This window comes from Gorilla gorilla, chromosome 2 (genome assembly GCF_029281585.2).
Source record: "Gorilla gorilla gorilla isolate KB3781 chromosome 2, NHGRI_mGorGor1-v2.1_pri, whole genome shotgun sequence".
NCBI classification, from domain to species: Eukaryota; Metazoa; Chordata; class Mammalia; order Primates; family Hominidae; genus Gorilla; species Gorilla gorilla.
Window position 1 is genome coordinate 163,487,217 of NC_086017.1, and position 25,284 is coordinate 163,512,500.

Below are 25,284 nucleotides of genomic sequence, written 5' to 3' on the forward strand. Positions count from 1 at the left end.
GAAGAACTGAAAAGTTCTAGAGAGTAAAAAAATGTTCCAGATTATGTGTTGGTGCCAGTAGTACTGACAATTAAATATTTGATTGAGGAGAAACCTACATTTATCCACTTTGAAGAGGATCATCAGGGGAATTAAAAATTTAGTACTTCAGGCTCATTAAGAGTTAGAATAGAGTAATTATGTAGCTGGTAACAAATGCTACAATCACCACTTGAGCATTGTGATATGTTACTCATTGAGACTTACTGGCCTTCTTCAGGGAACTTCAGATTTTATAAAAGTCATTTGCTTAGAGAGTAAAGTTCTGCTAATCCATTATTTTAGTTCTGTCATCTTTTTCTGCAAATAGGGTGAGTTTTCCGAGAAGGTAAGTCCCTGGTAATAATCTTAAAAATGATACAACTTTATAGAATATCTCCCCTTGGCATGAAGCAATACTTAATGTCTTGAACAGTGAGCCTCTTGTTCATGCAGCATTTAAAAGAGATGAGTGTAGAGGTCTTCCTTCTACATTCATTTTATTCGTTAGTAATTGAGAAGCAGGTCTGATTTTCTAATCTTGCAAGTTGGGAAATTATTAAAATGCTCAAGAGACAGTAGATCAAGCCTGGTGTCCCTTTCTCCATCAAATTTTAAAGGATTTTTTTTTTCCTCAGTAATTCTGCCTTTGTGTATTTCCAATCTTGCTTCCTATTTGCACTGCACACAGTGGCATGTCAATTTCAAAAGAAAATGTATTCAGATCTGCTTTCAAACTAACTAAAAGAGATAGTGGTATTTATTTTATCCTGAGGTTTTGTTGTTGTTGTTATGGTTGTTCTTTGTTTTTTAAATCTGGACATATCAGTAATCTCCTAAGAGAATCTATTCCAAACACAGAGACTGTTTATTCTTGTTTTAGATACTGTTTTAAAAGCCAGGTTATATTATTATAGTATAGATATTTTAAAAAATAATGAAAACAGACTTTTTTAACCATATTTTTGTACTGCATAAAAATGCAGTGACAAGAGAAAAACATTAGAACTCTGTCATACTCCTAATATAGACCATTGCTGTTAGGTTTCTAACTCCATGTTCCCTGTCTGGAAGCTTTATAAGGCTGTGCCTTAGTCTTCTTAAGCCTAACACATTGTAGCCTTCCAATAAATATTACTTTATTTGTATTAAATTTAAAATGGAATAGAATGTGGTACATCACCAGCGTTCATAGCTCCTGACTCATGCCATAACTTTCCTTGCCCCGTCCCCAAGATTAAAAAAACACAAACTATTAGACTAATTATAGTCATTACAGTTGTAAATTAGGTCATGCATTTCATTAAAAATTGACGCAGCTCCCTTTTTGAAAGGCTATGTCACGGAAATGCAAACTAGCCTTGTATATAGAACACTAAAATCATTTAACTTGAATTATTCTAATTACGATACCACAAAGATTAAAAAATACATCTATATTATCTCAGTCTGATAACTGGGCTGGGAAAAAATGTCAGTTTTGATATGTAACAAGATTGGTATGAGTTATTTTACGTAACAGTTTTATTGATTGATTTTTTTTCATTTATAATCACTAATTTTGTGAGGTTTTTCTCCCCTGCAGCAGTGGACTGAAAAAGTTAACATTTTTCTGCCATTTATAAGCGCTAAGAGTAGAAATCAATAGTTAAATTGACCTAATAAAATATTTGTGCATCCTACTACTGTGACAAGAAGAACAACAGAAAGCAACATGTATAGACTCTTAACAAGGCTCAAGGCACATTTTGCATTTGTTTTGCATATGAATTTAATAAGCATGAGACAGTGCTAGTGAATTACATTTGTTTTATTGAGTCTATTTAAGCCAGGATACTGTTAAGTAATAGGCTGACGGTTTGTGGGAGCCAGATTCAGTAACAGGTCAGCAACAGACTTGCCACGTGCCAAAAATGGGGTTATACTGGTTTCAGTTTGCTAACTGCCTAAGTAAACTTGTGTAGAATTTGCATTTTTTGCTTTGCAATTACTGGTTACTTCTCGTTAACATTACATTTGCATTCTATGTAAAAAATAGATTTTATATTCAAAATTTATCCAAATATACTTACTCATTGGACATTATTTTTAAATGATAAAGGAACTTAAAAAAGTGATAGGATCAATATAGTAATAATTCTAACTCCCTTTTATACCCATATAAAATTCATTTAACTAGACTTATTCATTCAACAATATTGTTAAATAACCTAAAGGATTTTTTTTAAAGAAATAGTGTAAACATACAAATATGAATAATTTGAACTCCCTTTTATATAAATATATCTGTATTCACTAACTGTAAATAATTTAAAAAATATATATGTACACACACGTGCGTGCACACACACACACACGTCATGCCTTAACAATGGGGATATATTCTGTGTGTCATTAGGGTATTTCATTGTTGTGTGTACATCATAGAGTATACTTACACAAACCTAAATGGTATAGCCTACTACACATCTAGGCTGTATAGTATGGCCTGTTGCTCCTAGGCTGCAAACCTATACAGCCTGTTATCCTATTGAATACTGTAGGCAGTTGTAACATAGTGTTATGTATTTGTGTATCAAAACATACTCAAACGTAGAAAAGATATTGTGTTGTGCTATGAGGTTATGATGTCTACAGATGTCACTGGGTGGTAGAAATTTTTCAGCTCCATTGTAATCTTATGGGACCACCATCATATATGTGGGTCCTTTGTTGACTGAAGCGTTGTTATACAGCTATTGACTATAGTTAGTGAAAAAATCTAGTTCTATGATTGGTTTTGTTCCCTCCTTTCTTATGATCACTATTCATTCAACACCTTTTATATGACATGCAGTTTGAAAGCACAGGGTATGCAAAAATTATCCCCGTTTTCGGTTGCAGTATCTGTTGCTGACCCAGATAACTTCATTTCCTTCAGCTGTGCTTTCATTTTCAACTTCTCTAGTTGGAAATAAATCCTCTTGTGTTGCCCCTTGAGGGAGGAATCGTTTAGCAGGAAATCACTTACTAATCACAGTTCATTAATCACATATAAAGAATACTTTATAAATGTCAACTGTCATTCATAGAAAATGTATGTTACCTTGAGGAATGTCTATGAATTACTTATTCATTTTCATTGCCTTTCACACATTACATTATATTCCTTAGGAGTTTATTAATTTCAAATATAAATTGACTATGACTTATACAGAGTCTTGCAAACAAGAGAGATAGCAGTTTTGCACCTTTTCTTTGATTTACTTGTTATCTTCCTGGTCATGTAATTAGTCTGTTAAAGTCACTCTGCCTGTATAGCTTGTTGAAGGTTACAGGCAGTGGAGTGCTGGAACTGGCTTATGTCGAGACCTCTTCCCAATTCCATGTTCAATGATGTCTTTGTTGATAGCTTAAAATTGGCTATGGTGAGAGTGTTTACACTTTGGAAATTGGCAGATGGCAACCATAGTTCTCTCCTAGACAACCACTTATTAAACCTTTAGCAGCACTCACTGTTTACAGTGTTCTTTTTCGTTTTTTAAAAATACTTTTATTATGAGGAATAGCCATGTAGAATTTTATTTCCAGATATTTTGTTGTTTAAAACACTAAGAACATCACTCACTATACCAATTGCCAACTGAGTAACTGGGAAAGTTACTTAGCTTTTCTGTGCCCAGGTGTCCTTATCTGTAAGACGGGGATGATAATAATAGCACGTACCTTGGGATTGATGTGAGGTTGAATAAGAAACACATTTATTTCAGTGAATACATAATGACCTGGAATGAACACTCAAATAATGCTACCTCTTATCTCTCTGTACTTTAATTAGTAGATATTTATTGATCCCTTACTAAGTACTTAGCATTTTGCTATGTACAGTGGGTCATCTACTGAGACTCAGTACCTCTCACATCAAGTTATTAGCCACATTGACCTGTGGCAAATTACTTCTTTTGATGTTCCCATGTAATGCCCCCCCCTCCCCCGCCTGCTTTTTTTTCATTTGTTTTTGTTTGTTTTTTGGTCTTTCTGCCTGGGACTCTTTTTTCTTCCTACCTGAGTTTTGCAGACCTTTTTCATGTTTATATATGGCTCATACATTCCCTCCTCTAGAAAGCTTCTCCTCACTCTAGACCTGGCCACATAACTGTTTTGCCTCTTTGCTTATGTAGTTTGGAGTATGAATCATAATTATGCATCTTACTCCATCTCTGCATTTGATTCCACAGCCTACGACTTACACCTTTGTGTTCTTAACCTCTTAGTAAGAAATGCCTGATACATAGTAGACTGACTAGAAGTGTACATTGAATGTTTGTTAGTTAAAGGAATGGAACATGGACTTCACTCATAAAGACCTTACTATTTGGTTGAAGAGATAATGCATACACATGTGACATGAAGGTAAACACAAAATATATTGAAGATATCTGTTTTTTTTTAGTTTATAGTTAATTTTTCCATACTATATATTTTTGTAGTAGGTAAGTCAATTATTTTCATGCTACAGATATGGACATTTATATATATATGTACAAATACATTGATTTAGGTTATCTAGGCCAGATTGTAAGTAGCAAAGCCCGGTTTGTAAACCAGGTTTTGTGACTTCAGGTTAGAAATATTAAAAAAAAAAAAAATCCTTGATTGCTCTTCCAGATATGAACTCATTCTTTTTTTTTTCCCCCTGTGATTTCTGTCTTTTTTGTTTGTTTGTTAAGTTTAAAAAATTTATGGCAATTTTTAAATGTACATAATATTAGAGAAACAATGTAACAACCCCCTCCATATATCTATCAGTCAGCATTTTGTATGCATGTATCCATATGTGCATCAGCCAACATTTTGCCCTTTTTGTTACCTTTCACACTCCTTTTATCCCTGTAGCATGTTAAAAGAAGTCTCAGACATCCTATCATGTCACCTATACTTCTTCAGTAGTATCTCTGACAGTTAAGAACTTATTTTAAATATAACTCCATTTCCAAATCTATGAAAATTGATGACAATTTTATTGTATCATTGATAGCCACTTTATGTTCAACTTTTCCTGATTGTCACAGCAATGTCCTTTTTTAATAGGTACGTTTTTCCAGTTAGCATCTATGATGTCATTTAGCTTGTTCTTCCATCATCCTTATTTTCTGTAAACTAAAAATTAGAGTCGAGTTTAACTTTAATGTTATTTATTATTATTTGGGGGGAACATTTCCTAGAAGGTTCTGTATACTTTCTATTTCATCATATCAAGAGGACATAATTTTGGTAATCCCTGCTTTTAATGATGCTGCAATCTATCAGTGAATCAGATTGGCCTGGGCCAATCCTTATAAAGTTCTCCATCAGACTTGGATCCAGTGATTTCACCTCATTGTTGATCATTTTGTAGCCATGATATTTTTTAGAGTTTGCAAAAATGGTGACTTTTAATTATATAATTTCTGCTGTGTTTATTATCAAGAATTTTTTTCATAAAGAACTTTTCATAGTAACTAATGGTCAACTTCAAAATATAGTTTATATCAGAAAAAGGGAAAAAATGCATGATATTTATCAATTTTCAGAATCAGATATTCTCTTCTAACATAAGATCTAAATAAGGTTACACATATAATCAAGGATGCCAGTAAATTTTTCTAAAAAATTTTTCCCTTGGAAAAATTATTTATTTATTTATTTATTTATTTATTTATTTATTTATTTATTTATTTATTGAGACAGAGTTTCACTATTGTCTCCCAGGGTGGAGTGCAGTGGTGCAATCTTGGCTCACTGCAACGTCTGCCTCCTGGGTTCAAGTGATTCTCCTGGCTTAGCCTCCCGAGTAGCTGGGATTACAGGCATGCACCACCATGCCCAGCTAATTTTTTTGTGTGTATTTTTAGTAGAGATGGGGTTTCATCATATTGACCAGGCTGGTCTCGAACTCCTGACCTCAAATGATCTGCCTGCCTTGGCCTCCCGAAGTGCTGGGATTACAGGTGTGAGCCACTGCGCTCGGCTGATAAATTATTTGAATTGCTTCTCCTAATTTTTTTTGATTAATATGTTTTGATAACATTGTTCCTATGGTAATATTATCAAAAAAGTTTTCTTTCCTTCCTTTTTGTTTATCATTAATGTGCCTCTGTATGGTTGAATTTATTTACTCAGAAGATATTTATTGGGCATCTGTCTTTTTTTATCAAGCTCTGTGCTAGTCCCTGAGGATGTAGATATGAGCCCTGCTTTTTTCTTTTCTTTCTTTCTTTTTTTTTATTTGAGACAGACTCTCACTCTGTCACTCAGGCTGAGTGCAGTGGCATGATCTTGGCTCACTGCAACCTCCGCCTCCTAGGTTTAAGCGATTCTCCTGCCTCAGCCTCCTAAGTAGGTGAGATAACAGGCATGGGCCACCATACCCAGCTAATTTTTGTATTTTTGGTAGAGATGGGGTTTCACCCATGTTGGCCAGGCTGGTCTCAAACTCCTGGCCTCAAGTGATCTGTCTGCCTTGGCCTCCCAAAGTGCTGGGATTACAGGCTTAAGCCACTGTGACTGGCTGCTTTTTTCCTAGATTATATAGTTTGGGTTTCTTTTCCACTCATGATGTGATTTAAAAAATTGAACCTGTTGTATATGAATGTGGTTTTGTAAAGTATAATATTTGGTATCATATACTATATATTTTTTCTATATATATATGCTACTATATATTCATATACTAGCATTTTTTTTTATAGCTTTCTTTGGAGTTCTTGGCCTTAGTGTCTAAAATAGTGGCAATAAAGGAATTTGGAAGTTAAGTTGTTCTTGCTGACCCAAAGAAAAATCAGATGTTTCTGTTTAGGACACTGTATGTGACAAACAAGGAAGGTTTTATTAATTTATTTTTTTGAAGAAGAATTGATGAGAGAATAATGAGAATTCCTCCAAGATTAAAAGTAAATTATAAGATTCTGTGCTATTTTAATGTAAGCCAACATTTGAATTTAATTTGACTTCTATTTTCAGTAAATTAGAGTGAAATTTTAGGGATGTCTTTATCTCCTATAGTGTGTGTTTTGCCAAGATTTATTAAGGGTAATTTTGGATTTTAGAAAATGTACAGTTTCTAAAGGCTGTGAACGTTTTATATTGATAGAAAATGTAAGTAAGACTAGTAACACACTATTTTCTCCAAAGGATCCTGTGACTGACACAAAAAATATGATATAATATTGAATCTGCCAAAAGATGCACTGTTAATCTAGGGTTATGTTGTTATTTTATTAGGTATGTGATACTATGCTGTGAATTTTAGAATATAGGTAATTATTTAAGTAATTATTATAATTCTAAAAATCTTCTGAGATGTTTTCTCTAAAGCAGAAACTCAGCTTTTACTCATGTTTAGATAATGTGATATAGCTGTTCTAGATATTTGAGATTAGGGTTGAGGCAAATTGTTGACATATAATTAAAATGTATTTTATAACTAAAATTTAGAAGAATGGAAAAAGTTTACATTGTATTTATAAGACTTTTTTAACATGCTTTATGACATTATGGAGAAGTACTAGGAAGAAGGAGATCTTTAAAAGGAGTGACATTCTGTTTGCTTTGCTGGAGTACCTTATCAGGAAATTTGAAATCTTAGCCCTTTAATTGTGATATCTGTTAATTCTAAAACTTACACTGAATTTAACTTTGAAGATCAACATATGGATTTTTTTAAAACAATATTTACTCTATCAAAAGATTAGTTGTATTTTTGACTTGAGGAAATAGCTTAATCTGAACAGCACGAAACTTGACAAAAACGTTTGCTAATACATAAATATTGGCTATTTTAATCTGTTGAAAACGGAAGGCTAGTACCAAGGGAGACGGTAGTAAAATTATAGAAGGAGCTAGTGAAAAGTAAACATTATGCAACATGAAAAGAATACTAGGGGAAAAACTGACAGAGTAGAATAACAGGAAGATTAGTCACTTCTGGAAGGAAAAAAGTAGGTAGGGGCAGGGGGATGAAGTACTTTAAACAGGAATGTGGAACTGGAAGTGCTAGGGCTGAAAGACAGATATGAGCTTATTTGGGAGCTAAACTGGGCTTTGAAAAAGGAATAATACTGGTAGCATTTAATATCAAAATTTAAATTTTATATTAACAATAAGAAAAAAATGGAGAAAAATTTTTGTTAGGGATTATAAAATGCCTGTTAAAATAAAAAGACTTATATTTACTCCTTTGTGGAGCTGAATTGGTTTCGGTCAGACAGCAATGTCAAATGCAAATCAAGAAAATACATTTCTGAGGCCAAGGCAGGAGATTTCTTGACCCCAGAAATTTGCGACAACCCCAAGGAACATAGTGAGACTCTGTCTCTACCAAAAAGAAAAGAAAAGGAAAAGAAAAGAAAAAAAATTAGCCAGGCATGGTGGTGAGCACCTGTAGTCACAGCTACTCAGGAGGCTGAGGTGGGAGGATTGCATGAGCTTGGGAAGTCAAGGATGCAGTGAGCCATGATCAGCCATTGCACTCCAGCCTGGGCAATGAAACAAGACCCTGTCTCAAGAAATATACATATATATTTTATCTTATATATATATATATATCTTATATATCTATCTTATATATAATATATTATATATATCTTATATATAATATATATAATATCTTATATATATAAGAAATATATATATATGATTTCTTTCAAAACCGGTCAAAGTTCTTTTACTTTCAAGTGATGGATAAAATAAAAGCATTGTGGATATCATGGGATATATGTGCTATTGGTTTGAAATAATTTTCACTTTTGCATTTATTTATCTGACAAAGGAGTACCAATCTCTAAATATTTTAAGGATTATTTCTATGAATTCTCTAAAAAATATAAATTGTAACTGTCTGTATCATACAAAAATATTTAGCAATCCTTATAACAGAAAACAAGATAGTAAACATTGTGTGTATGTTCATGTGTGTGTATGTGTATTTATTGGTAGTCTCATTAATCCCTAGTCTCTACTGACGTTATTAGGGACATTAGTGGAACAGATTTTGCTGAACACATTTTCAGCCACTCTGAGTGTTCTTAGGTATTTTATTTATTTAGAGACTGAGTCTGTGTTGTCCTGCCTGGTCTCAAACTTCTGGGTTCAAGCGATCCTTCTGCCTTACTTTCCCAAGTATCTGGGACTACAGATGCACACCACTGCCCAGCTAAAATGTACTTTAAATAAAGTAGATAATTCTGGGGTTATCTCAAACTCCTGGCTTTAAGTGATTCTCGTGCCTCAGCCTCCCAAAGTCCTGGGATTACTGGCTTGAGCCACTATGCTTGCCACCTCTGGGGTTATATTAGCATGACACCAGGACAAAAATCTGCCCATTTTTATATCAGGAAAAAAAATGCTACTTTCATTTAGGTGCAGAAAATGGCTTATGCCTATTGAAATAAAAAATTCAGTCTAATTTAGACACCTAAGATTATTATTTGCTATAACGACATGGAATACATCACTGTGTGTCACTGAATTCATGGAAATGCAGTACAGAATGCAATACAGTAATCACCCCTTATCTGCAGTTTCACTTTCTGCAGTTTCAGTTACCCATGGTACAACACGATAAGATATTTTGAGACAGAGAAACCAGTAGAGAGACCATATTCACATAACTTTTATTACAGTATAATTGTTCTGTTTTATTATAGTTATTGTTGTTAATCACTTACTGTGCCTAATTTATAAATTAAACTTTATTGTAGGTATGTATAGGAAAAAAATAGTATATTTAGGGGTTGTTACTGTCCATGGTTTCAGGCATCCTCTGGGGGTCTTGGAATGTATTCCCCATAGATAAGGAGTATCTACTATATACAGTCAGGTAAGCCATTCCCATTGATTTTATTACAAATTGCAATGCTTCCATGGCTCACTTACACATAATTTCCTGAGGTAACTTTTGCAGAAAGTAACCATTTTACGTGAACACCAAATGCTGATAAAAAAATCTTTTTCTCCTTTTCCCTCTCTTTCTCTCCCTTCTCCCTCTCTCCTTCCCTGTCTTACTCCCTCGTTCCCGCTCTTCTTCTCTTTTCATACTCACACAGACACTCCTTCCCCTACACACACACACATACACACACACACACACACACACACACACACACACACACACTCACCCTGCCCCTGGGCATAACTGAATAGGAAATGTTTATTTTCCAAACTACAGAAAAAAAACCTTATCTCAAACACTGAAAGTCCTTCCTTTTCCTGGTTTGGAAACACTAAGTCATACTGAGTCACTTGTAGATTTTCTTTAGCCAGTTTTATTTAAAGCATAAAGTTGTGAGGACAAAATGACTCAGGAATTTGTAATGTACCATTAGAGCTTTTCACTTTTAGGATGCTAGTTCATATTCAGATGACTTAGTATTAAAGATTGATGGGTTGTTTACTTTCTAGAAGAACCTGAGGAGCTCACTGTAACTTCACTTATTTTGACCTAAGTATGGCCTAGAGTTTATGCTTATTAATTCGTTTATTTCTCGGTAAAGCCATGTCCAAGGAATTAAATAAAAGGAAATGGACCCAGTAAGGGTTGATGAATAAGAAGCTGTTACCTTACTCATTTACATATATTACTTCAAATGTTATTGATTGATTGATTGAGATGGAGTTTTTGCTCTATTGCCCAGACTGGAGTGCAGTGGCATGATCTCAGCAACCTCTGCCTCCTGAGTTCAAGCGATTCTTCAGTCTCAGCCTCCCAAGTAGCTGGGATTACAGCCTCCCCACTACCACACCCAGCTAATTTTTGTATTTTTAGTAGAGACAGGCTTTCATTATGTTGGCCAGGCTGGTGTTGAACTCTTGACCTCAAGTGATCCACCCACCTCAGCCTCCCAAAGTGCTGGGATTACAGGCGTGAGCCACCGCTCCCGGCCTTGATATCTCTTTGAAAATGAAGTTTGTTAAAATGATCAGAAACTTATATGCAGCTGATTGCATTGCCATTGACATCAGCGAGAAATAAAAACTATAGCTATAGTGGTTAAGTTGAGCAGTTGGAATCTGTATGTCTGTATCTATCTATGTTTATTTAGATGACTGGATAAAAGAGTCATGATTCCTCCTAGTCTATCACGTGGTAATGCCAAGGTCAGAAAAATCATTTGTTATGATCTATCTTATGTAAAAGCCTGTGGAGTTACTTTGTTTTCCTCACTCATAAGATGTCAAAATGTGCTTTCTAGAATTTTTGAATAATTTTTGCTTAAATTCAGTGTTAAAGTTGGAGACTGAAACAAATTTAAATCTGTTGTTAGCCAAAGAGTAAATCAAGCTTATGTGGGTGCAATATATAACATGACTACCCAAGAAATTCTGCAAAAAATGTAGTTGTCTAGCAGTTAGGTACAGAGTTGTCGTTTTCCTTCTATGATAACTTTTGATTATAAAAATAATTGAAGGTAAATAAACTGTAAATGACACACCACCTCAAGCTATGCCACATGGGCACCTAAATAAGTTCTTTTTAGTAAATGCCACCAAATGGGTGTATTTCTTACAGCTTATGGCTAAATTCTGACAGAGGGGAGGTGCCTTCACCATAAGAGTGTTTTCTCTCTGAAGTTTTCATGGTTTTGTGTGTGTGTGTGTGTGTGTGTGTGTGTGTGTGCATGCACACACACTAGTTTATATTAGGTTAGAGTTTAAAAAAAGCTGAAGATGGCCAAAATTAGTCCAGAGAGTTAGACTTGCTGCCAAACTAAAGAAATAGCTTGGTTTCAGTATTCTTCTGGCTTCTCAGTCTTAACATTTGGGGACCTGAGTGCTTGATTTGAGCTGACTGAAATTACCCAGATGGCCCACTTTGGGTCCTAAAGAGCTAATTAAAGGAAGTCATTTCAGCTGCTGAATAATCAAGGCCATACCTTCCTCCAATGTTGGTTTCAGCCCACACCTTACAGATGATCGTTGGCTTTCTGAAGCTCTCTCTAAACTCATAATTATTGTCTGGACCCTGCATGTAACTAAATTAATTTGCAAAGGATGGGAATGAAATATAAGTTTTATTGGCAACAATGGTAATCCCCCAAAACAGAATGACAGATACTGTGATGGTAATAATGTTACTGCCCTGTTAATGCCTCCGAAGATAAGATACACTTGAAAAATAATGTGAAAACTGAATTTGTCCTTGACTTGAAAATCTGAGAATCACATAAAATGTTTGTTAATTTCTTAAGCTGGTAAATATCATTAAGAGAAATGGACACATATAAGATAAGTTTGTGTACATATTTGTACACAATTAGGTTTTGAAAAAAGACAGGGATATCAGATGCTCCTGCCACCAGGGTTCTGGCCAAACACGACATTTCCTACTCTTGTTTTTGAAGAGTTCTAACACTTATCAGTTTTCAAGTGTCAGTAGAGAGTGGGCATAAAACCACAATTTCAGGAGCTGCATTCTCTGGGTCCAGATTTCATCTTTGCTACTTATTAGTTGTATAACTTTTGGCAACTTAACATTATATGCCTCAGATTTATCAGATATACCCTATTACATGGGAATGTGTCTACCTTGTTAGGTTATTGTGACTCTTAAATAAGTTAATACATGTAAAGAACTTGTGGAATTTCAGGGCACACAATGTTACCTTACCATTGATATTATTTGCTGTTATTAAATCTTAATTTTATGTAAACATTTTTAAATGTCTGTCTTGTTAACAATAAATGTGCAATATACAAATAAATGAAAATCAAAATTAGTGGTGGAGTTTTAATGAAATAATTTAGAGCTCCAGCTCTGGAACTGTATAATCTTCATTCAAATCACTGTGACCTTGAAGAAGTTATGTAACCTAACTAAGCCTCAGTTTCCTTGTTTCCAAAATGGGAGCAGTACTAATATCTAATCCTTAGAGGAGTTGTGAAAATTAAATGGGATAACACGTATAAAGCACAGAGAACAGTGCTTGGCACTTAGTGAGTCTACAGTGTGTGTTAGCTATTGTTTTATTAATTCTGTCATGATGAAGTGAACACTGTGATGCAATACTTTTATACTTAGAATCTGCCTATATAGGGTTTTCAGTTTTGCTAATGAGGAGTGTTATTCTCTGCTGTGTAAAGAACACATGCTTTGGTGTTTATAATTTTTCTCTAATAGGTAAATGATTAGGAAAAGAATAACCTTTTTTTTACTTATCCTTTGTTGAGATATTTAAATTATACAAAAAAACTGTAGATGGCTTTTTATATCTATAGGATTTTAGCTCTGGATAAATCAGTTAGGTAAATGCATTATTAATGTTGGAACCTGCTTAACTCTGTTGTCCAGCCACATTGTAGCCACTGGTTAAGTCGAACGCCACTAGAAAGAAAAGCAAATAATCAAAAACATCAAAATGGAAATGAAATATGGAGCAAGGAAGTCATTACTTCTGTAAAATAAAGGTCTGAGACCTAATATTTTCCCATCGGTTGGAAGTATTGATTATGAAAACATCAGAATTTTCAGTAAAATTGTTTCTGTGCCAAGATGGCAGATAGAATATTATGAAAGAAATGACCAAAATTGCATATGACATTTATTTTATATGGTAACATTCTTTCTTTCATTAACAGGAAATTTTAGGGCAATTATTTGCTTATTGGGAATGAGGAGAATGAATGAAAATTTAAAAAAGATTCATCAAGTCTTCCTTATAATAAAGTAAACTTTTAAGAGCATGTTTTTCCATAGAATTAGAAACTTAGAATTTTATAGTAACAGTGTATTCATCACCTCGTTTGGGGAGCAGATTTTCAGTATGATCACAGGAAAACACCTGTTTTGACACTCTGAAAAAGGTGCAGACGTACGGGCAAACTCTCTGTAGGTGTAGAGTAAATAAGAATGCTTTGGCTAGCATCCTGCAAGGAGATGGGTCTAAATGGTCTGCTCCAGCTTCTGCTGCTGCTGCTGCTGCTAATATTGCTGGGAAGGAAAACTGGCTGACCTGGCATATCCATTACTCTTGGTGCTGCAGCAGTCACTCAGGAAATGTTGTTTAAGGGGAACCTTCTGGATCCTTTTCATGGCACCATGGCAAGAAGAAGCTGTATCTTATCTATGGAAGATAAAGCATGGAGTTGGCTAATGGATGCTGGTGAGTGAATAAGGCAATTGGGGAGCCAGTTTGCTAAGATACCATTTGGGTAGGCCTGCTCGCTCAAGGCCTGGGATGACATCCATGGGAAATGGCTTTTGGTATTCTGTAGATTAGGAACTGTTTTAGAGAGGAACCGTGGTTTTCACATTGGTGATCTGATCTGTGATTCTGTATATGTTCCATAAAGTTCTCATTTATTCTCTGCTTCACTACTTGAAATACTAATACTGAAGTTTGTTCAGTACTTCAGTAGATGGAGCATAGTTTTCCATGTAACTTCTTAGTCACTAATCTCTGCTCTTGTTTTTGACTTGCCCTATGGTGATTTTTTAAAATAACTTTGTGGTATATGAAAGCAGTTGTTTCTCCTTTCAATTCTAAGTGAGCACCTTTTTTTTTTCACAACAGTAGATTATAGGATTTTAAATTATCTTCCCTTTTATGATTTACATCAGACACAAACGTGTCAATAGTTTACTTTTGTCCAATTAAAAATTGGAAGAAATAAGAATTTTAAGTTAATCATAGAGATGTAGGTCAAATTTTCTTAGAATTATTATTCTGTGGTTAATAGGTATCCCATAAAAACGGTAAGAGCTATGTTTGGGAACTTACAGTGGCATAGTAAAGGTTCTGCCAAGTCATGGGGGAACAGACTTGTTTAACTTCAACTTTTAACAGATTCATTTGACCAACCCCCTCTCCTCAACTCTTCTTTTTTCATGAAGAGTGCCTTTCCACATGTGGCACTACCAGACAGTAAGTATTTATTGAGCACCTACTATGTTGCTAGGCAAACTAGGTGCTGGAAATATAACTGTGAGCACATTCATCAAAATTTCTCCCCTTGCAGTGCTTAACAACAGTTATGAAAACCTTTGTTTAGATGATCTGATCTTATGTAAGATATTTTAATAACATAATTTTTATTCAAAAATGTAATCTAAAGAGCTTCATAAGTGAATAAACCTACAATTTCTGATTGACAATGTTTATTTACTTTGTCTTCTCTTCCACTTTTTTGGGGGTTTGTTTCATTTTTGTTGTTTAGATTGTTAAAAACTGGTTTTCACCAATGGGATTAAGAGCATAGGTGCAGAATACAAACTGCAATTGATTTTTAATTTTTTATTTAAAGTCAAATTATTACCTTTAAAAAAAGGTCAGCCTCCATTTGGATTCTGCCATAGAGGCTTACACAATCTTTCTGCATTCAAACCTATCACATTGACATGATTATGTTTTTAAAAAATCAAGTTTAGTTTAAGTCAAAATCTAACCTTAGGCACTGTCTCTAAGATGAAAAAGTATTTTTAAAGGAAAATTTAGATTCCTCATTCTCTTATAAAATCCCAGTTCCCTCAAATTTAAAATACTAACTGCTTAGGCAGTACTTAACATGTCGTAAGGTGGGAGTTACTTCATTTTATAACAATGTCTAACTCTTAGTGACTTATCAGACAGAAGTAAACCTTGCACAAGCTATTCTTGATAGCTTTTATTTCCTGTGTCACTTAGAATATATATTTTGCAGGTGAGGGGAGAAATCAATTTTCCCAACACAGGATAGTTTGAACCATTTGTCTCAAAGTAAAATAGACTACTATTACTATTTTAGTTACCTTAGAACTAAATACCTTGGAATAGAAGAAATTAGATACCTGAAGTCAAGAATTACACACACATAACTGCTTTTAGGCAATAGCTTTTCTTCTTAGCTAATTACAAGTATAAAGTCCATGGTTAATTTGCTTCGAGTCTTGAAAAAATGAGAGTTCCTAAATGATCTTGACCATTTTCATTTTCATTTCATATATATTAGGAATTATTAAAGTCCTGTCAGAGTTTATACTGAACCTCTGACTTGATTTTATCCAGCTCATCAAAGCAAAATTGTCTTAGTAGCACTCTTTTGTAGCTGTTTAATATTTAATATTCAGTGGGCTCCTTAAGGTGAGTTCTTGAAGGCTTGTGAGTAGTTGAAGAGCTGTGAATGGTGGTTAACAAGCTATTATCATCTCCTTGAAAAGCATAACATGAAGCAGAGATTCAGGAAAATCTTAGACAGTGAGTAGTCTATCTGACAATGCATCAAAACTAAATTAGTTGGCCAAGCACGGTGGCTCACGCCTGTAATGCCAGTACTTTGAGAGGCCAAGGCAGGTGGGTCACTTGAGGTCAGGAGTTCGAGAACAGCCTGGCCAGCGTAGTGAAAGCCTGTCTACTAAAAATACAAAAATTAGCTGGGTGTGGTGGTGCACCCCTGTAGTCCCAGCTACTTGGGAGGCTGAGCCAGGAGAATTGCTCAAACCCGGGAGGTGGAGGTTGCAGTGAGCCAAGATTGCGCCGCTACAATCCAGCCTTCCAGCCTGGGCAACAGAGTGAGATTCCATCTCAGAAAAAGAAAAAAAAAGAAAAGAAAAGAAACACCAATTAACTAAATTAGTTATATTTTCTGTCCTTCCTCTTCTTTATCCTTTTTCTTTTTCCATCTTTGATTCTTCTCATCTCTGCACTGCTAATCTACTTGCTTCTTCTTTGTATTCTTATCTCATTGAATTTCTTCCGTCTGCCTCATCTGATCATAATAGAAAGTGATAAGTTTGATAAAATGTATATTGTACTTACTAAAAACAATTTTAATTATTTATCAATTTAAAAATCAGTTGTTTAACCTTCTCTCTGTCTTTCCATTTTCTCATCTAATTCCCAATAATGTTGCCTTTTAATTTCTGCTGCCTTGCGGATCAGCACCCTGGGATTTTTTTTTGTATTTGTAAATTAAATATTGTGATGACAAGATATAATAATTTTATGTCACTTATTAGATTTTTAACCATAAATGCTGTAGGCATGCTATAATATGTATTCCTTACTTTTCTTTCTAGAACTAAATCTCCATACCCACTTCATCCGTGTTTTTGGCTTATGTATGGGATGCTAGAACGGCCTATCTCCATGTATTTTGTTGCATTTCTCCATTGCTTCTTGTGTTCTGGCGGGAATCTTGGTGATTCTTTTCAAGCACTACCTGAGCTCTGTGCCAATTGTTCCTCTTCTCCCAGGGTGTTGTGTTGCGTGGTCATGTCTCCACTTCCTCAGCCCTGTCCATTGACAGAACCTTGGGTTCTGTGATGGCTGCCTCTAAACCCTTGTGAGAGCGGGGAACATTCCTCCCCCTGCTGCTACAGTTGAGCACCGTGCTGGGTACCATGTTGCCCTCTACACTTGCTTTCAGTTGTTAAGGCTTCCCAAGCTTTGGCTGTGGCTCAGTGATCCTGCTGTCAAAACCCTGAAACTTTCCTAGCCTGGACACTCAGTGGTAGCAGCAGGTGTTGGGATTTCTCCAAGCCCCTAAGACTCTGGGAGGAAGAGAATGGCTGTTTGACATAGACCTCAGGAGTTTTCAAAGCACCAAGAAACCTCTCCAGAAGATATGTAAAGGTAAGATTCTGATTTCTCTAGGAAGCCGTTCTAGAAGCTAAAAACAAAACCCTGTAGCTATGGATTTAATATAAGTTAGTAGTTAAAGAATGTCCTTGGGAAACTCTGCGTTTGATCAAACCAAAATATGAGTCTTAGGGAACTACTTATTAAAAACTCTTATAGGAATTTTGTGTGAGATTCACATTAGTTTTATTTATATTAAATTTGGCATGGAACAGATTTTTAAATATTCCATTTTTTTTATTTGGACTCTGTGAAGCACTTTTTCACAATCTGCATTGTGTATCTAGTAAGAGAAATCTTGTTGAGAATTAAAATGGTTAAAGATAAAATAGAAATTATTTTTTCAAATACCGATGTTTTATTTGCCTCTGTGTTAATATTTAAAACCAAAAACATTTAATGAATATATCTTCAAATTCTTCAAGCTGAAATTCTTAAATCCATAATTAATTCAAAAGGAATTAGAAGAGCAGTTCAAATCTTAGTTGGTAGTGCTAGGGATGCATTACTGTCCTTTGTCAAAAGTTACTGCTTAGTATTCTAACTATAGTGATTTCTTGCTTTATTTTTAGATTTTAAAGGGAAAAAAATTAAAATAAAAAAACTTTTTGGGAAAAAAATTCACTACATGAATGGAGGATACTTGTGGAGAGGTGGTGAGGGTGTGTGTGTATATGACGGGTAGGGGAGAGAGATCAGCAGCATCTTAAGTTAACAATACAAAACACCTCTTCAGTGTTATGAGTTTGTGGCAGCTGTTATTTAGCGCCCCCTTCCTTTTCTTTTCTTTTTTTTCCCCCGCCTCTATTTTCAGGCAGTAATCTGTGAAGTGATATTAAGACACCTCTTCTAATATGAGATCATTGTTGGCCTTACTGTCAGTTTAGGTCTTCTTTTTTTCACCCACTTGTTTTCTTTTCAATATTAACTTAATTCCTTAAATGGTTTCCCCTTGTTGAAATTAACGCTATTAGCTTACTACCACATTGGAGCCCTTTAATTTCAATGGCCAAAAATGCAACTTAATTTTTGAAAACGAAGGAAAATGTTTACTCATAGCTGAACAAAATGAAAAATATTGATCTTTGACAGTGTTTATTAAGGATGCTTTTTATTTTTAGTAAACTTTATTTTTATTGATATTTCATTTAACATAATTTCAGAGTAGCTCTGTGCTGTAAGATGAGCAAAAGAACAGATACCCTAAATCTCAAAGAGCTTTTTCTTTCGTGTTTTTCTTCTGAGTAGGGCATGAGGTTTCAGATTCCCCAGTGTTGACATCTATTATTTTCTACCTTGAGATTTTACCTATAGATACAGAAAGAGGAGATAAAAAGGCCGGGCATGGTTGCTCATCCCTGTAATCTCAGCAATTTGGGACGTCAAGACCAGAGGATTGCCTGAGGCTGTGAGACCAGCCTGGACAATATAGCAAGACGTTGTCTCTTCAAAGATAAAGAAACGAACAACAACAACAGTAAAAAACTGGGCATGGTAGCAGGCACCTGTAGTCCTAGTTACTCAGGAGACTGAGGCAGAAGTATTGCTTGAGCCCAGGAAGTCGAGGCTGCAGGCATCACTGCACCCCAGCCTGGGCAATAGAGTGAGACCTTGTCTCAAAAAGAAAAAGGGGAGATAATATCAACGTGCAAAAACTGAACAATAGTAATCTCTTGTGGTGTATACTTGCCACCTCTGTAAGATTGTAATGACAATGACTGAGTTTTTTCCCGCCAAGTTCAGTTCCATTTTTTTTTAAGTAAAATATCAGACTATGTGAATTTATAGACTTATTTCTCAGAGTATATTAAAAATAGTGGAAGTTGGGAGATTTTTAATTCTTCATGAGTCCAAGCTGAGACATAGCTACAACTGACAGGATCTGTTCACCATACATACTTCCAAGTTTGGAAACTATCAGCAGTCACCTGCAAGTAAACCCACAAGCGTAAATGTTCCAGAGTGTTAGAATCTTATTCGCATAATAACTAGTTCAACCATTGTGGAAGTCAGTGTGGCGATTCCTCAGGGATCTAGAACTAGAAATACCATTTGACCCAGCCATCCCATTACTGGGTATATACCCAAAGGACTATAAATCATGCTGCTATAAAGACACATGCACACGTATGTTTATTGCGGCACTATTCACAATAGCAAAGACTTGGAACCAACCCAAATGTCCAACAATGATAGACTGGATTAAGAAAATGTGGCACATATACACCATGGAATACTATGCAGCCATAAAAAATGATGAGTTCATGTCCTTTGTAGGGACATGGATGAAATTGGAAACCATCATTCTCAGTAAACTATCGCAAGAACAAAAAACCAAACACCGCATATTCTCACTCATAGGTGGGAATTGAACAATGAGATCACATGGACACAGGAAGGGGAATATCACACTCTGGGGACTGTGGTGGGGTGGGGGGAGGGGGGAGGGATAGCATTGGGAGATATACCTAATGCTAGATGACAAGTTAGTGGGTGCAGCGCACCAGCATGGCACAGGTATACATATGTAACTAACCTGCACAATGTGCACATGTACCCTAAAACTTAAAGTATAATTAAAAAAAAAAAAAAAAAGATCCCAGATGTAAACGGGAAAACTCAAATGTTCCTTTGGATTCTATGATGGCTGAGAAGCATCCAGGCCTGCTAACTCACTGAAGAAGAATCCAGCAGAAGCGGACTGGACAGAACCTACTTTTGCATAACCACTGATCCCACCTAAAGCAGCCAGTGCTGCATAGACAAAGCCAAGCCAGTATAAAGGCACCTGTGGGCCAGGGTCCTTCTGCATTGTTCTCTTCTAATTCTCTCCAGACAGGAGACTGCAGCAGGCCTGCACCTATAACACTTTCCTGAAGGTCTGGGTAAATTGATGAGGGGACACAAACTGTACGATGCTTATTTTTTAAAATGAAAAGATGTTTAACAAAGCATTTTGTTCATACATGAAAACATTCAAGTTTATTCCCTCTAGACTTCAAAGTATAACTAAATGAAATGTTTTGAAGTGCATTAAAATGGGTAATTCTTTCATATATAAAAACAGAAAAGTGAAATTTTCATGCATTTATTAACACTTACAGTGAGTTTATAATTTTTTAAAATGTGTGGCACAGTCTCAAGCTAGTGGTTAGCATTATCTGCAAGTTTGTCTATAGAGTGCATTTTGTCTTTTCTATTTCTAGAACTCTTAAATTCCCTTGGGACAAGAAATGAAACAAATATAAGAATGTAAATTATAAATTCTCTTTCTTGGAAGTTTAATTTTAAAAAATAGTTTAAGTACTTTTGGAGTGGGAATTTAGAACACTTAATTCACAAACAGTATGAAGTACTTAATCACTGAAAGTATTAGAAGTGAGTGTTAATTCTCAAAATAAGGTCTCAATCGCAGTCATAATTTCTATAAGAATTTCTGCCATCACTCTGTTCATAAGACTAGTACTGCTCAATTCCCATTGTTTCCTCTCTCCCTTCTGTTCTGTTCTGTTTTTGGAGAGCATGGGAGCTGTCCATACCGGTAGGCAATGAGGAGAATGTTTATAATTGAGATTGAGTAATGTCAAATATAAGCCTTTTATGATACGATTATTTCCTTTGTTGTAATAAATTTCTCAGCCTCATTAGGCATATCCATGTAGAAAATAAATTTAAAAATAAGGTGTGTACAGAGCAGCTAAAAGAGGTGACAAATATAGGGCTGAGCCCAGATAGTGACATTTTTGATACTTTAAGGGAGTGTTTCACTTCAAAAACAAAATATTCCTGTTTATTATTTTTAGGTGGAAATAAAAGCTCACTGAATCAGAATTATTCAAAATTAAAATGATGTCTTTAGTTAATGGTAGTAATGTATGGATTACCTGTTACCTTCAGTCCCATTACAATGATTATTTTATTTATTTTTCACAAAAATACCTTGAGGTGTAGTTAGCATTATTTCACCTATACAAGTGAGGAAACTGATACCAAGAGGAACTTGGCCTCACAGCCGGACACAGGATTCAAACTCAGGAAGTGTGGCTCCAGAGTCCATCCATCCTTAGAGGTCCTTGTTAGTTGTAAATCTGGCAGTGAGTGCCAGTTCTCAAATCAGTCTTAACCCTTTACATAGCCTGGTACCAGCAAGGGGATTCTGTCTGCACCTCCTTCCAACTCAATTTTGGGTTGCCATTCACTTGCTGGCTATTTGACCTATCCTCTCTCAGCAATAATCCCACCCTGTCTAAAATATGAATAATATTGTCTCCTTCTCAGGGTTTTTATGAAGATTTAATTTTATGAGACAGAGTATGCCAAGCACTTAGCACAATGGCTAGCATATAGAAAATAGCCAGTAAATTGTTGATGTTATTATGTAATGTTCCCAGGGTCACACAACTAGAAAAAGATTGAGTCAGAATTCAGGCCCAACTCTGTCTTACTGGAAAACTAAACAAAACACACACACACACACACACACACACACACACACACACACACACACACTTTCCACAAACAACAGGACCTACAAAGCAAAACTCATGCTGTTTCTGGATTATAACACTACCTCTCAACTCTAACCGTAACTTTTAGATGAGTAAATAAGGATGTCATGTATGTGCTGAAGGGATAAGTAGCATAGTTTAGTGGCTTAGGGCAAACTTTCAAATTGAGGTTTCCATTGTGTGACAGCAGGCAAGTTAACCCCTCTGAGGTTCGTTAACTACACATATTAAACTAAAAGCAGTATCAGCTGTATTGCATTATCATGGATAATAAATTTTAATACAATTAAAGAGCTCCAATAAATGTTGGCTTTTAGTAATTGATATAGATATAAATGTTTCTTTAAAAATATATTCACAAAATTGGGATGCATCGTTAGTGAAATCATAAACATGTAAAGTCTTAGAGATGGATATAATCTTAGTAGATGATCTTCCATTTTTGAACAGTCTGTATGCTTTCTCTGTCAAATCCATTTAACCTCTCTGAAAGATCAGTGGAGAAAGGGGAAGAAGGCATCAGAGATCAGGACTGACCCAAATATGGGGTGGTTGTACCTCCAGAGATGTGGGCAAATTTTCTCAGTCTTGGCTTGATGTCAGTGACTAGCATTGGAAAACCAGATGGTGGAAATAACCCCTGTTAAGCAGATGATGGGATTATCAATCTTGTGTTCTTTCTCTTTTGAAGCAGAACCCAAACCAACGGTTGGGACTCCAGTCCTGAAGAGAGAGAGAGAGTTACCTGGACTGAGTTGAATGCCAGAGTTTAACCTTGAATGCTAGTCACAGCAGGGACTTCTTGAATTCTTGGAGCTCAAGTGTCTGGCCTGCCTTACTAGATTCTGAACACCTTGAGGTTGAGGATGTGTATCGTAATATTTATTTGCAACTTTAGAACAGTGTCTGGGAAATAGTGGGCACCCAATGCATGTTTGATAATTAAATAAGAGCATAAGATCCAGAAACGGTACAGAAGATCTTGTTTAAGGATCCCAAGCCATCAAAGGGGTTAGAAATAGAGGCTGCAGTGCACAAAGCATAGGATGTCCTGGGGATGGGGGTGGGTGCCATGGAGCTGAGGGTGCATAACATTTGTAATGACGGGTTTAGGAACTTGGTAAACTGAAACTGTCAGTGTAGCCTATTCAATAAATGTAGGAATAAAGTATTCCAAATTGTTTAAAAAATGTTGTAAGCAGATGACGTATTTAAAGAATTGAAAGCCATTGGAATCCATTTATATTAGTTTTTCGTACAGTGAAAAATAATATTTCTGGCACTAGAAGCTCAATTTGGTACCAGAGACTTGAGGAAAAATGTATTTATAAATGTGTCATTGATATATTCCCTTATAAATAAGTTATTAAATAGGGTTTTATGTTTATAATATTATAAAATTGTAATTTGTATGTATGAACGTTAAGAACTTAGATGGATGATGGGGGAAGTAAGAGTGGAAGTGTAAAAGATGACATTTTTTGGGGGGTGACTGGTGTAACTTTGAGGTTTGTTTTTTAACTATAATTTTACTACTTGTTTGATATATTTTTCCCAGAAATATGGTGAAAACATCTTTGAGTCAGAATCTAAGTTAAAAAACATAAAACATAGTAAAAAGAACAAAGAGAATTAACTTTGTTTGGTCTATTGAGACAACAAAAGAAACCACAAAGCACAAACTCATACTTTTTTTCGGACTATAACACTACCTCTCAGCCCTAACTGTGCCTTCTCTGATAAATCAGGATGCCATGCGTACTAATGGGAGATGTAGCAAAGTTTAGTGGTTGCCACAAAGGTGATTTTAGGTAGTCCTAACAGGTATTGCAGTGATTTGGCGTGGTATATTAAAAGCCAGAGACGCTGGTACCTTGTATTAAAACCCTGGATATTGTGTGCTGGCACCTGAAGGAAGGTTGTTTAGAAAACTTAAACTGAGAGTAAAACTCAAACCAAGTGTTTCCGTGAACATTTGTGTCTTCTTAATTTGAAAAAGGCCATGTATTACACCAGTGCTCCTGTCAGTGTGGAACTTTCCGGTTTCTCAAGAACAGTCTCGTAAATCAAGCACTAAGTTAATATTACACATTTAAACATTTTCGCTTTAAAAAACATACATTGTTGTGAAAGTAAAATATTAAATGTAGAAAGACATTATCACTTACACGTGTACCTTATTTTGTAGACTATAGAGTCCATTTGTGCTATTATTTTCAGATGTGCCTGTAAAGTGGCTTCTTTTGCTGTTCTTCTCTTCCTGCTCTCTATACACAAATGTCCACACAGATGGAAAGGCGCACAAAGACACACAGACACCCATGCTTTTGCTTTTACTGTAAAAGAGTCATACTAGAGTAGAAATTACGTGACATTAATTCTCTATAATTCTCTATTTCTTTGCTTTCGTGGCTATGTATGCCTGAATTGTATGTAGGTCTAGCATACCATTTGGGCATGAAAACATTGTTTTACTTCACTTACCCTGGGAGACTTTTTTTTTCCCTAAATTCCTAATGCCTGTTTTTAATTTATTTTGGCAATTCACTATGGGAGTTTTAATTAGGTAGTATGTTTGGGATACTATTGAAGCAGTATGTATTAACTACCAAAAGTTAAACTCATCGTAAAACCCTTTACACATGAAATAACTTAGATACCTTGAGTACCAGCTTTTCTTTTCCCTGCCCTTATCCTGGATGTGTCCTTGGCAGTTTAATCTGCTTTATTTTACTCCTTTAAAAGCGTAAGATGGAATGGCTCAAATAAAATCAGTGGGATCTCTCCCTGAGGAGAATTTTGTCATCAGAAATAAAAGTGACAACACCAAGAGGGAAAGTGTTATAAATAAAGTGAGTGGTGTTTGGTAATCATCACCATTCCTGATTTCCTATGTGGAAATAGGACTTTGATATATGCATTTTTTAAAGCATCTTTCAGTTTAAAAAATTACACATGGAACAAGCCAAATAAATATTTTTAAAATACTGTTTTTATTTAGAGAGACAGCTGTATAAACTGCTCTGTGTATGTGTAAAACATTGATAATACATTAGACGTAATTTGCAGAAACTACTAATTTTCACATCATTTCCAAGTAGAATTGCAAAGGTACAGTACTGGTTTAGCTTTATGGTTAAAAGCATTGGCCCTAGAGCCAGATAACACAGGGTCAAACCCTAGTTCTG

At 35.3% G+C, this 25,284-nt stretch overlaps 1 protein-coding gene and 1 pseudogene across 26 annotated transcripts in view; one reads left to right on the forward strand and one right to left on the reverse strand.

Annotated features, from left to right (window-relative positions):
- The window catches only part of MBNL1 (muscleblind like splicing regulator 1), a 202,547-nt gene that overhangs the window by 50,531 nt on the left and 126,732 nt on the right, over positions 1–25,284 (forward strand). For 3 of the 26 annotated variants that reach the window (XM_063704305.1, XM_063704308.1, XM_063704309.1), the window contains exon 2: positions 14,016–14,135. The exons of the other annotated variants lie outside the window; for them this stretch is intronic. In XM_063704305.1, the coding sequence (XP_063560375.1) occupies positions 14,130–14,135 (6 nt within the window). In that variant the 5' untranslated portion in view covers positions 14,016–14,129. The remainder of the gene's footprint in view (positions 1–14,015; positions 14,136–25,284) is intronic. 26 annotated transcript variants of the gene reach the window in all.
- On the reverse strand, positions 19,423–20,483 carry LOC129532489 (transmembrane protein 14EP-like; annotated as a pseudogene).